Genomic DNA, 12,819 nt, shown 5'->3' with positions numbered 1-12,819 from the left:
GAAGACTTCGACAGCACAGCATTCCTTCAAAGCCTGGAACGCCATATGTGCCACTACGTCGTCCAGATGTCCATTCCTGACATGTCGTGCGTCTTGAGCCTGGTATCTCACGAATCTTCACCATGGGCAAACCGGAGGTTTCGCTCCGCTTCTGAGGCGCACTTAACAATCGACAACGCGACGCTGTTCGATGACCTGCCGGCATACCTCAAGGAGGTTAAGAAAGGCATCGAAATGTTTTCTTCCCTACGCTTGACTCATCCACTCGAAGACGAGCAATCCACCAAATGTATTCGGTTTATAGACAGGTACGACCCGGACTTAATACCATACCTTATCACCACATACCTTGCTCCATGGGTCGAGGCTGATGCCCGTAACGCACTGAAGCATCTGAAAGCGCTCTTAGAGAAAAGCATACCGAGCGCTGCCACGATAACACTATCTTTCTTGGCGTCCGGAGTGGCAAATGCTTCGTCCTACAGAAACTCTGAAGATATCTACAAGACTCCGACAAATAACGTTACCAGACTGAGAACATTCCTCGAGGCAGCAACTTGGAAGCGCTGGACCGGGCAGTTTATATCCAAAATTCCATCCCTGTCAGCCTTGCCGACATTTTTCAAGCACTCGCGCACTATGGAAGTTCCTGCCACCGTGTTTACTTTATCTGCGGGCCGTGATCGTTGGCTTAACGACCTCAGCCTAGCGAGAACCGGTCCTCGAGTCCTCAGGACCCTCCTCCGCCTCCGTCCGCTCTCGCAAGATCTCAGCCGAACCCGCTTTCTTCGATGCATCTCGAGTCAAGCGAGCTCTTCTCAACGGCTCTTGGGCCACCGTGCATCGAGCCCCGACGGCAGGTTGCGCCCACATTCAAATTCAACCGACGGCTTTAGGTACATCGACTTCCGGCTTGACTTGGAAGAGCTGACGTCGTTCTACCTGTCGATACAGGCGTACCGTGCCCGCGTAGGCGAAGCCGTGGTTATTCCCGGTACTGTCCTCAACAGCGACTCTCTTTTCCTCCTCTACTATGCGTTCGACAACTGCCGTATCGACGATGCCACGCCTGAAGCCAACGGAAGGGGTCGAAGCGAATCAGCCGCCAAATCCGCTTCAAAGGAAGGTAGCTCACTTCGCCGCCGACGAGTCGATTCTGTGGCGGCCATGTTTGGAGGCCTCTTGCTTGACAAGTGCCAGACTTTGCCGGACCTCTCCGGATGCGAGGTGGAGGGTGAAGAGAGACTCTAGCCGCTGATATTTTTTGCCACTTCTTAGTTTCATTTTACTCTATGCAAAGTTTTTTGCGACAAGAAAAGTTTTACGAAAGGTAGTTACTAAAGTGTTTGTACATATATGGCGTTTGTATGGGCCATCACAAGTATAGTATGTCGTGAGCCAACCGTTTGCATTCGATTTTTCCAAGGCGTTAAGCGGAACCAACGCGATAAGCAATTCAGGACAGAACTTATGGTTTGAGAAACATTGAAGTAATTAATTTGCTAATAGTGGTGACACAGACATGACAGTGGTGGACTTGTGCAACTACAGCTGCCACTGCGGACTCTGTGTTAACAGAATATTTTACGCTGCTCCTGCGGGAGGTGTACGTATAATCTTAACAGGCGAGCGCCCTTCGCTGTGGCAGCGTTAGGGCTAGTCGCCTCCTGTTTGTCGAATATGGAGCGACGTCTGATGAAACGGACTAAGAAAAGCCGTGTTTCAGCGGCCTTAATTTTTGTTCTTGAATAGAAAATCAACAGAGTGTTGAAGAGAGCTTGAAATCGCATAAATCCTGTGAAGTGTCCAACTCAGTTCTGGCTGGTTTAATGGGACCCGAACAATAGTGAAATTGCCACGTAATAATGCGAGGAAATGCGGTAAACAATATTCAAGACAAACAGGAAGATGCCTCGATGAACGCCTGAAGGAGAATCATAACAATGTACACCCGCAGTCATAAGTAGAAGGAAGGCGACTCTGCCGGCCACACTTCACGGAAAGGAAAGCGATAAATACACGTAACAATCAGCTAACTCACGAAATTCTTGAGGCTACAGAAATCGCTAGGGTAAAGGAAGCATGTGTCAGCAGTCCCTCTGTGGCGATAACAGCAAGTACACTAAGGTTTTTAGCCACAGCTAAAAGGCGGCACCGTTATCGCCAAGAGCAGTTGCTAGCATGTATCTTATTTGATTGTCGATATGTTTTCTTTCGTTGATTGAGCTATATATTTCCGCAGACCAAGCAATATTCAGTTGGAAATCAGCGCTAGTCCTTGTGTGTCTTCCTTCGGCCCAGTTTCTTTTTCTCCTCAGTGGTTTGCCAGCTGGCCCAAGCTTCTGTTTAGCCTGTGTCATATTCCATCTTTGAATATTTCCTGGTCTGCCCGCCTTATTGCAGTCGAATCCTACACAGCGGCTGAAAGCGTGGCCACTAAGGCGCCCTTACGAAATCTAAATTCTTCCGGCTCAGTCTCTTGTCATCCTAACCGATTCGAAATCTGCACTTAAAAGGTTAGAGCGCGGATTCTGTCTTAAAGGCCGTCTCTTAGCTCTCCACACTTGGTGCATAATTTTCACAGCAGAAGCTACTCTATACGTTTCCAATGGGTTCCCTCGCACGTAGGCGTAGGGCGTGCCGGTTCCGCGCGTTGACGGCGCTGCTGCGCAAGGCCTCTGCCACTGGCGCTACATCAAAGGTTGAGGCTTCACCCGTACCTCTGGTTTTTCAGCTTTGCTAGTGAAGTAGTGTTTTCGCACAAAAGCCGCTGTATGGTGGCAACGGCCAACACCTCGTTTCAATGAGGACGCTCCTATCTTGCATCCATCCATCGGATCAACCACGCTTCCGGCTTACCAGATGCTCCCCCGTGCATTGCGGAGGTGCATGTCTATTCCTCGGCTGATTCGGTGGCTCGGTCATCGCCGCTATATCAGCATAGCCCTCAAAGAGATTCGACATGCCTTGTTATGGGATGGCTCTGAGGTAGGATATAATCATTCTAATAACGTGCATGCCATTTTCTGTTTTTTTTTTTCGCCAAAGAAGATTTAGCGCGACATTTCTCACGGATTATTATGCATTATAGAAGTGTAGTACGTGTTCTGCACGGTGAGATGCGTGTTCTGCCGGATACGGGCAATCGCGGGCGGCGCGAATAGCAGTGATAACTTGCTTAAATTACGACCAGATCGAGCGGATAAGCTCCGAGACTATTTACTAAGTGCGAAGCGAAGCCACCGAACTAATGCGTGTTGTTGCGACCCGGGTAGTATGGCCATACCGGTGATGGGACGAGGAGGATGGGAGACTGGGTTAGGAGGAAGGCAAAGAAAACTTCATACAATTATTTACATTATTTACAAAGAGCGACTGAGAATGACTCTCAGTGGAAGGGAACGTCTTCGTCAACCGTAGTCGACAGGAGTTAGCAGGCTTCCCTCGGCCACACTCACAGCCGAGTTAAATAGGGTTCGGATTCCCCAGATCCCTGGCTGGGGAATAAAGTTCGAAGAGCACTGTCCAATCGGATGGACCGAAGTGGACGCTAGTGTTACCACATACGGCAGGGGCGGTGCGGGCTGTTCCGCTCTCTCGCAGCTCGGTCGATGGGAAGGGGTAGATGCTGACTAATCCAACACGTCTGGAAAGGAATCTCCCGCAGTCTACCAGCACGTGAACGAACGTGCTTCCCCGCCGGATGTCCAGAACACGAGACCTTTGTCGAGGACACAGCCGCCTTCAATTAACAGCCAGCCTGACTGTGCGTAGCACCCCTCTGTCCTTAACCACAGCGGAACCGGAGGCGACGTGGCGGCACCTTTCCAACCTGGGCGCTGCCATATTGTTTCCGGCGGCGGAACCGGTTTCTAGCAGTCCAGAGAGGAGGCGTTTCGCCGCTTCCACCGTGCTAGCGGGGGGTGCCCACTGCAGTCCAGGGTGCCCACTTAGGCTCGGAGGGGGGCATCACAAGCACCACACCACACCGCCGCCGTCGCGAGGTTGTCGACCTTGTCGACTGTTCACGGTTGCTGCTTGATCGGGCCCACGTGGCCAGAAGTACAATCACAACAGTGTCTGCTGGCGAACGCCGCGTCGTCTGCCGCCACTGCCTGCATACAAGTGGGGCGAGTGACAGCGGTGCTCGTCGGACGTATCTTCAGACATTTCTTATTAATGCGTAAGCAGCCTATGGCTCAACGGCAACGAAACCCGACGTTGTTGTCAAGCAGCTGTGGTCCGAAAACCCCGATGACATCACCATGGTCTGACATGATGTCAGCAGTAGACCATAAGATAGTATTGGGCGATCATAGGCAATGAAGCAGACATTAGACGAGACAGTAGTAGCTAGTCATAGTGGTAGTTTTGGAATGATAAAGGACATTAGTAAATAATGATGAGTATCGTTAATGGAAATGATAATGGCCTTTAGTCTTTATGGTTAAACCTTTAGATCAAAGGCCTCTAGGGCGCATTAAGCAGGTTAACAGCCTCCAGGTCAAATACCTTTATGGTAAAAGCCTTTAGACTGAAGGCCTTGAAGTGAAATGCCTTTATGGTGAAGGCCTTTAGGCCACAAGATGTTTTCGCATTCACAGCACCTAAGTGCCCACCGTAAGTTCTTCGAAATTTTCTTACGTTTCTGTGCATGCACCAGTAGAGAGCGGTGCGAGAAAAACCTAACCGGACATGACGTTGTTTTTTTCATTGTGGCGAAGCCAACGGCGGCGAGTACCGCAGCGAGGGCGGCATAGGGAAGGTCACGTGGCACGTGCGCCACAGAGTGACGCCAATTAGTGGGCGTCGTTGAGCGTTGCCCGCGGGCGCGCGGTTTTTGAATTGCGCAGCAAATGGCTCAATTTTTTTTTCGGCCACATCACCGACGATAATCCCGTTTTCGAGATTCTAAAAAGTTATATGCCTATTACTAACAGCCAGCTACAAATCTCTGAAACCAGGAGCCTTACTCCAGTAGTTAAAAAGAGGACTATTAGAAATTAGTTACCCAGCTTACTAGCCAACATGATTCACGGGCTTTTTGGTGTCTACCAACACTGGTATTGCTATACCGCAAAAACCATATTGTTACCGTAAAAAAACTTACTTTTAAAACATATTGGAGGGCTTCCCTGAAACACGTTATATTTTTCCTCTCATTATGCTTTAGTGATTGCATAAGTGGCGAAGGCACAGACGCTATTTATAAATTGCGAGTGCACTATGATCATATTAAAAGCGAAAGACATCCGGTTACGAATATGCATGCGAAGAACGTTGAAGTGCGCACAAGTAATGTTAGTTAGAAAAGCAAGGAACTTCTTAATAAATGTAGACAATGACGCGCCGACGATGTAGCGTATCAAACAGGCGAATGAAAACCTTCATGAAGGGAAAAAAAGAAGATTCTATGAATTGTATCGTTCCGGAGCCGAAATGGACGTGACTACCGCTCGAACGACGTGATAGCGCACTGGGCAGTTTTTATGCGAAGCATATTACTAGAGCTACACTACAGCCCGTCGAGCGCGGCGGTGGAGCTACCATTGACCTTTAGCGTGACCACGTGACACCACGTGACAACATGACGTCACAGCAGAGGAGAGATGGGCTGCCGGCTCGCGCGGTCGGCCGCGACGGTGGAGGCTCCACATCAGAGGCGCGGCGGCTGACCACGTGACAACATGACGTCACAGCAGAGGATAGATGGGCTGCCGGCTCGCGCGGTCGGCCGCGGCGGTGGAGGCTCCACATCAGAGGCGCGGCAGCTGACCACGTGACGCTACAGCAGCGGTATAAAGCTGAGCTTGCCTCGCTCTCCGGGCACTTACGAGGCGGCCAGGTGTTGGGATGCCGCCTAGAAGCAGGGCTGATTTGAACGAGAAGCGAAAGCTTCAGCGTGCCACAGAGACCGATGAAGAGCGGGATGAACGTCTGGCTAAGCGGCGTGCTCAATATGCGGCTCGGCGACAACGTTCTACAACAACTGAAGAACAAAGCGAGGAACTTTACCAAGCCTAGCCATCAATATGCTTCGCATCTGACTAGGCTTAACCTTAGCTAAGCCTCAGCCATTTTTTGTTCTTGCTTGGCATTTGTATTCCTACCGTCCACGTTTAAAAAAAGAAAATCACTCTAAGCTGCCTCTTCGCTTTTCTTTCCTCCAGACATCTTACCAAAACACCTTCTCCTCATCCTTTGCAACCTCTTCCTTACCTTGTCCTCCTGTCTTTGCCCCATGTCTTGCAAGGCCATGACACCTTACAACAATGATCCAGTTGCTATGCTTCTCCATATCAGGTGGATATATAGTAAAAAACAAAGGAAATACCGCAATATTCCGCCGTAACTTCGCAATGTGCTCCGTTTGGGCAGGGCCATCTCTTATTCCTTTCCTTTCCTTATGAATGACGTCACATTTTTTCAGAGACCGTCACTGTAGGGTAGCCTACGGGGCATCGCCTGGTTAACCTCCCTGCCTTTCCGCCCATTTCTCTCTTTCTCTCCTAGACGGTTCTCAGTGTTAACTGCCAACTAATAAATTTCAGACAGGACTGCCTAAACATCTCGCTCGACATTGCCGTTTTCAAGTGCCCTGTAACCCACCCCTGCTATGTCGTCAACAGAAGATACAGCAGTATTTGTAAATGAATTAAATAATAAAAGAATGCCGAATCAGTACGATCATTCGTCTTACCTTTACATGCGTATAAGAATACCAGAACTTTTCTAGTGAGGCACACAGAGCTTTTTAAGCCACTCTGCACATCTGTTGTCAACAGTGGTGCACAAACTATGAACTTGAAGCAGTTTGCTGCAAGGAAACATCAGTACCTCACGAAATATTATCTGTGTAGAATGAAAAGGGCACTTTCGGCATCTGTAGATGAACACTTTTATTATCCATTCATTCAGTAACATCAGTGAATTGCACTTGGCTTTGTTAAAAGCACGTCTTCCTTGGCGATAAATAAAACAGTTCTGATGAAACTGAGCGCCACACTTTTAAATGTTGAAAGGAAGTTCTTAAGTTAAGGCGTAAGAGTTAAAAGGATAATAGATGGTTCGAAAAAGTATGGTTTATGGTTTCATCATTCAGTGACACGATTTTGAAGTTGCCATGAACAGAGTTTTTCTCGATGTAGATGCGTTTACGTTTTGAACAGGAGCCACAAAATTATTCTCGAGCAGACACCGCATGAAATGACACGTAGATAATTGTGGCTTTGTATCGGCGAACGCCAAGAGATTGTGGACTGGAAACCGGTAGTCGTCGTGGTAGTCGTGTGTGGTTGCCATACTTTGTTTGAAGCAGGCACTTCAAGAAAGCTGCATAATCACACTTCCGACACGAGAACCTCTTTTCGTGGTAACATCACCAGAAAAATAAGGGCTGGGATGCGTTTTTGCTAGTGGCTTTGTCAACACAATGCTGCTTCACATCATTTCGCGTTAAGCCGTGTTTTATTTTCGTTTCCGGAATTGTTTCCGCCAGTCGCTGTCCCTTCGCAATAAATCATTGTCAACGTACGCATTATTTACTGCTTTTTCTGCAACAAACTGGCACTAAATTCTCTATGCTTAAATTCATGCGTCACAAAAACGTTTTCACATCGACTCAGTACATTGGCTGTTCGACTTAATGTTCAAGAGAACGCGTGTGAGAGATGGTTAATTTCGTTGAAAAAGATGAACCGTACTGCTTTACATGTTCACCACAGCCGAGCAGTGGTGAACATGGCTTCGCTTCTCGCCTTTGCGCCACTACCCGCTATCTCCGTTCTCGTTTGAACTCGGGCAGTGTCTCAACACGGGCCTCAAACCGCAACGACAAAAAACAAAACAAAAAGAAGCCACTCGGCCTGTACTCGTATGACTTAAACTGGTTAACAAGTGGGCTCGCACTTCAAATAAGTTATCAAACTGTGCAAGTCAGGCATATCAATGGCGGGACTCGGTAGGCACACACTTGGGACACAATGATGCGACTATGTACAGGTGAATGGACGTGATGCCTGAGCGAAGGAGGAAAGCGGCAGTAGCCGAGTTCCTCATATGTCCTCCTCTATCCAAGCCACGATCTTGCCGTCCCATCCAGGCACATGGTCGTCATCGTGAAGGACCTGACGAGGTGAAAAAGGAGATGGTAAACTTCCAGAATTATTTGCACATGATGTTATTTCCCGTGAAATTTTTTTCATCCCCTCTTTAAACTGAGTTCTTTATTTAAGCTAAGGTAGGGGTGGACGAGGTGTGGCGTCACTTGAGCCATATACGAAGGGTGACGAAAATAAAAATTGGTTAGAATTGAAATAGAATCATTACACATCGCCTGGTGGTGGCTTTCATACTCACCTCCTCTTTGACCATTCCAAACTCGGGATCGAGCGTCTTGAAGTGAAACCTGTACTGGCCGGGACGGTCAAACACTACTTTGAAGTCTCGAAGTCGGATGTCGCTGAGCCTGTTGGGAGTGATACAGGCAGAAAGAGCGAGACACAAAAGAAGGACTTAGTCACTAGTCGGAGAAAAAAAAACAACTCAGTTTTCACCACGAAGTAACCGCAATATATCTGTACCACAGAGCAACCTCGTCCCATGAGTGCGCTCACTTGCAGACCCCTCTTGTACCACATGATTAAGACGTCACATCCTCGGAGCCCCTACTCCTATGCCCACTTGCTCCCTAAGTTGAGGTCGAATTGGCCAACATTGTTTTAGGGCACCAGGTGGCCATGGGATTTACAATGTGCTACAAGGTTGACGCCATGAACCGAAGAAAAACTTCCTTAAGGCACAAAATAAGCAGGCATGCAGTTTATAGGCTAGACGTCATAATAAAAGGAGCACAGCAGCAGAGAGAAAACAGCATGTAACGATGGGAGGCAAAGAAAGCAGTCAGGATGCTCTCTAATTCGCGCTACTTTTTTTCTGGCACTCGATGTTAAACCTATCGCTTTCCTTTCCATCGTTTGCAGCACTGTCGAATGCACATTGAGGATAAGCCAGCTGAAATTCAACTATGGAAATCCACGTGGGCAGGTTAGGTAGTGAGCACAAATTTGCAACCGGTAGTTTGTTAGTGATGAAATGGATACTAATGGTAGTTAAACATGGTGCGGGGCAGTCATGAGCCAGAAAGAGTGAGAAGACTGGAAAATTTGTTGTGGCATGACGTGGCGGCGGCTGGCGCAAAACAGAAATAATTGGAGCGGATGACGATGACGACGTCAACGACGACGATGATGATATAATAAAATTTTCTAAAGATTCATCTTTCAAATCATTGTTCTGCCGCTCTCTATCACTAATTGCTATTGTCTGTAAAGCCTAGCAAGCTATGTGACCCCCCCCCCCCCCCGTTCCCGTTATAAGCGGAGGCGATAACAAAAATTAAGAGGGAAACAACCGCTGCAAAATAGGTTGTTCCTTTGAAACAATATTACAAATGAAAAATTGATGTCCAGAACCTACTTTATGAAATTTCTCTAGAGTTTACAATCAACTCTTCCAGGTCATTTTGTTAATGGTCGTTCTATTTCGATAAAACAGCAAACAGCTTCGACCAACATGGCGACAAAATTAGAACTGAAGCATGTTACAAAGCTCCACCATTTCATTTTTGTTGTTTTTGCATTCAAGTTTGCTCTACTGATGACCACTAATTTTATCAGCTAGCCTCATAGTTTTATTGGTTCTCTATTATTTTCATTTACACTTAAAACCTTGGGCTTGTATTTCATTAATGATGCACGAAGTATTGTTTAGTAATTTTTTGTCTTCGGTTAATACTTCTGAATAACCGTAATTTGCTGTTTGAAATATCTGACAATTATACTTTATAAGAATGACTTCCGCTTTACAGCGTTTCATCTGCGGAGGTCACTAGCGCATCTGTATATTGTAGCGGTGTTCAGCCTTGTTCGAGCGTAGTGAATCCCAGGAGTGCAGCTTCCGCGTCATACAAATCCTGCCGGTTCGCATTGCACGGTGCAGTTAAAATTTAGTCCAGCGGTTAAGGGCAAACCCACAGGTAAAGTAGAGTTGAGAAGGGGCGAATTTTCCTACTTAGCACTCACCTTAACACAGCCATAGGACTGTGCGATGTCAGTGCACGTTAAAGAACCCCAGGTGGTCGAAATTTCCGGAGCCCTCCACTACGGCGTCTCTCATAGCCTTAGTCGCTTTGGGACGTTAAACCCCATAAACCAAACCAAACCAGGACTACATAGTGAGTCTGTACAGCTTCCTCTAAACTTGGCACCGGAAAAAAAAAATCCGCCCACGTCCAGTGCCTGAATCCGATTACAACGCCACACTGGAGTGCTCACTCTACGAACTAAGGGAGAGACTGAATCGAATATTTCCCAAGACGTCCGCAGGACGTCCGAGAGAGATCCAGCGCCCATTGGGTTATTCGATGCAGGGACCCCGTACGGTTCAGGGGAGAACTACCGGATGGAGTGGAGTTCAGACGATGGAATGATTGCAATTAATAAGGCAGGGCAGCGTGGCGCAGATACTTGCCTTTTGGGTATGGACGACAGGAACGGCGTGACCGACCGCTCGGTGTAGTAGATCACCTTGGTGCTCTGCGGTTGGGAGCAGTGGGCGAGGGATGCTGGAGACTCGATGCGGTAGCCGGGATACTCTGCACATGCGCGATGACGAAAGACAGAGCGACGACCCGTCAGCGACCACGATGTTAGACACAGTACGCGTCAACAAGGAGGAAAAAAATTGAAGCAGTGGCTCATGTTGGGCAAGTATTATCGGCTACAAAACCATACGGGATACATGTTCTCGGAAAAAAATTACTATTGTGTCGCCTCGCGACCCAGCCGGCTGGTAATGGTACCAGCTGATGGAGCATATCTGTTTCCACATACCTTCAAACATTTCGAGTGATTTGCATGCCTGACTACTTCGAAATACTTTTTTCCCCACATACCTCATCCTGCAAACTTTTATAGTCGATAGTATGTCTGGTTATCCATCTCCTAGATGTTGCGTCGTTATTTCTGCCTTAATTTTTCAAAGGTACATGGGCTGGAAAAGCAGAATGGCGCACAAGAAGCCACAGCATGCAGAATTACTTTTTTTGAATGCTACTTATTTAAAAAAATATTGATCGGTTTCCTTTCATCTTATCAGCTTTATTTACTCTGGAAGCAAAAAAAAAAAAAAAAACTGAGCAAATGCCAGTACAGGCAGGCTGCTGTCCTTCAACTACTTCTGTCAGATGCAAGCTCTGTAAAATCATGCTAGTTTCTGCTCTTGCCACTCACGGGAGTACAAACGTCTTTTCGGTCCTATCGTTAACACTTTCTCAGAAATCACCGCACTTTGCCAGCCTGCATCCAAACTAGCAGGCACTTTTTTGTTGTTTGTTTTGGTGGTGCCAAAGGCATGCAGCAAGGTATGGTACAATGCACGTAGTACGTGTGTGCCATTCGTTCTGTTAGTGCCATGCTGCTAACTCGTGCAGGCAGTGTATGCACCCGACGCATGTTGACACAGGACGGCACTCGGTGCGCCCCACAGGGGGGCGCGCATAGCAGGAAGACATGCATAGACTTCTAAGAACCTTCTAACGTTGTGATTGGTAGCCGCCGGGGGTCACCCGTCGAGTCGAAGTTGAGCCGGCGTGCAGCACCGTCCCTCAAGGATCCCTGAAAGGAGAGCAAAGTAAAAATAAGCAAAGTGAGGGCTAGAACCAGTTACACGCCATTGTAGCGCCACCAACGACACTCGATAAGTAAACGAAGCCGAACTAAACAGTACCAAGGAAGCAGTCCCGGCAAGAAGTACTTGGTTAAATGTCGTATTTTTTCTTTTTACTTCCCTTTTTAGCAGATTTTTTTTCTATTTTTACCAATGCAAGTAAGATTTAAACACGGAATGTATGCCTCTCAGGAGCACTACCCATTCTCAGCACTCTGAACTAAATGTAAAAGTAAATGCGTATGTTTTTAGACCGATCCTTGAAAGTAGAAAGTTCGTTTGGGTGATTGGCAAATGCCCGCCGTTGGCGTATGTCAGAGCCAAATATCTATGTGCATGCGGTAACCTAAATCTTCTGCGTTGGCCAATCCGTCAACGGGAAAGTTATCTTACTGGGCTGGGCAGGGTTACGAAAATCTTGCCTTCCCAGAGAGCGTGTTGGGCTCAGCGGACACAAGACAACGAGATAGCGGTCACGGTTATGCTACTAATTAACGAAGCTTGGTAATTAACTATTTAATTATTCACTTTATGCTGCATGTTGCAATAGCAATCTTGAAGACAGTATTGATTCCAGGCTAATCAACTTGCGGTACTTGCCAAAGTGTAATAGGTCCTGAGATATTCATCAGTCTATTCCCTGCTTTCTCTCAGCCTGTGCCCATTTTCGGTGCGCTTTGAGCACTAAGTTTCGGAATGAAGTGCGAAAAAGCAGGGGACTGATTAATTATTATCACAAGATCTATTGCACTTTGGCAAGTACCATAAGTTCGTTTAGTGTCCGCCGAGCCCAACACAAACTCGGCGAAGACAGCATCCACGAAACCAACAGTTTCATTTTTTTATAAAGCTTAACCAGAATCACCTGGTATACCATGCACGCGTACGCTTCACAAGACCAGGGCTCTTATTCCAAAACCCATATTGGAACCCTAGAAGCGACCACCGACTGGCTGAAGAAGAAGCTGCTACGCAAAGCGTCATTAAGCCAGCAGTCGAGATACACATGCATCGCTACCAAAACAAACTTCATTCGGCGACACTATAGACGGAGCTGCAGTAATCGACAGTATCGAATGAAAGGATCGCTCG

The 12,819-nt window shown here is 47.4% G+C and overlaps 1 protein-coding gene across 3 annotated transcripts in view; it reads right to left on the bottom strand.

Moving 5' to 3' along the window:
- Nucleotides 1-6,874: 6,874 nt before the first annotated feature.
- Nucleotides 6,875-12,819, bottom strand: part of LOC149340756 (dixin-A-like) — a 70,191-nt gene continuing 64,246 nt past the window's right edge. For 2 of the 3 annotated variants that reach the window (XM_089549604.1, XM_089549605.1), the window contains exons 8-11: nt 11,591-11,675; nt 10,531-10,654; nt 8,359-8,467; nt 6,875-8,126 (exon numbers count right to left, since the gene is read on the bottom strand). In XM_089549604.1, coding sequence (XP_089405730.1) covers nt 8,055-8,126; nt 8,359-8,467; nt 10,531-10,654; nt 11,591-11,675 — 390 coding nt within the window. In that variant the 3' untranslated portion in view covers nt 6,875-8,054. The remainder of the gene's footprint in view (nt 8,127-8,358; nt 8,468-10,530; nt 10,655-11,590; nt 11,676-12,819) is intronic. The other variant, XR_016283646.1, reaches the window with a different exon arrangement.

This window comes from Amblyomma mixtum, chromosome 6 (genome assembly GCF_055824585.1).
Source record: "Amblyomma mixtum isolate Tamu chromosome 6, ASM5582458v1, whole genome shotgun sequence".
Lineage (NCBI taxonomy): Eukaryota > Metazoa > Arthropoda > Arachnida > Ixodida > Ixodidae > Amblyomma > Amblyomma mixtum.
The sequence above is the reverse complement of the archived record's forward strand: the minus strand, read 5'-3'. Positions and strand labels throughout refer to the sequence as shown.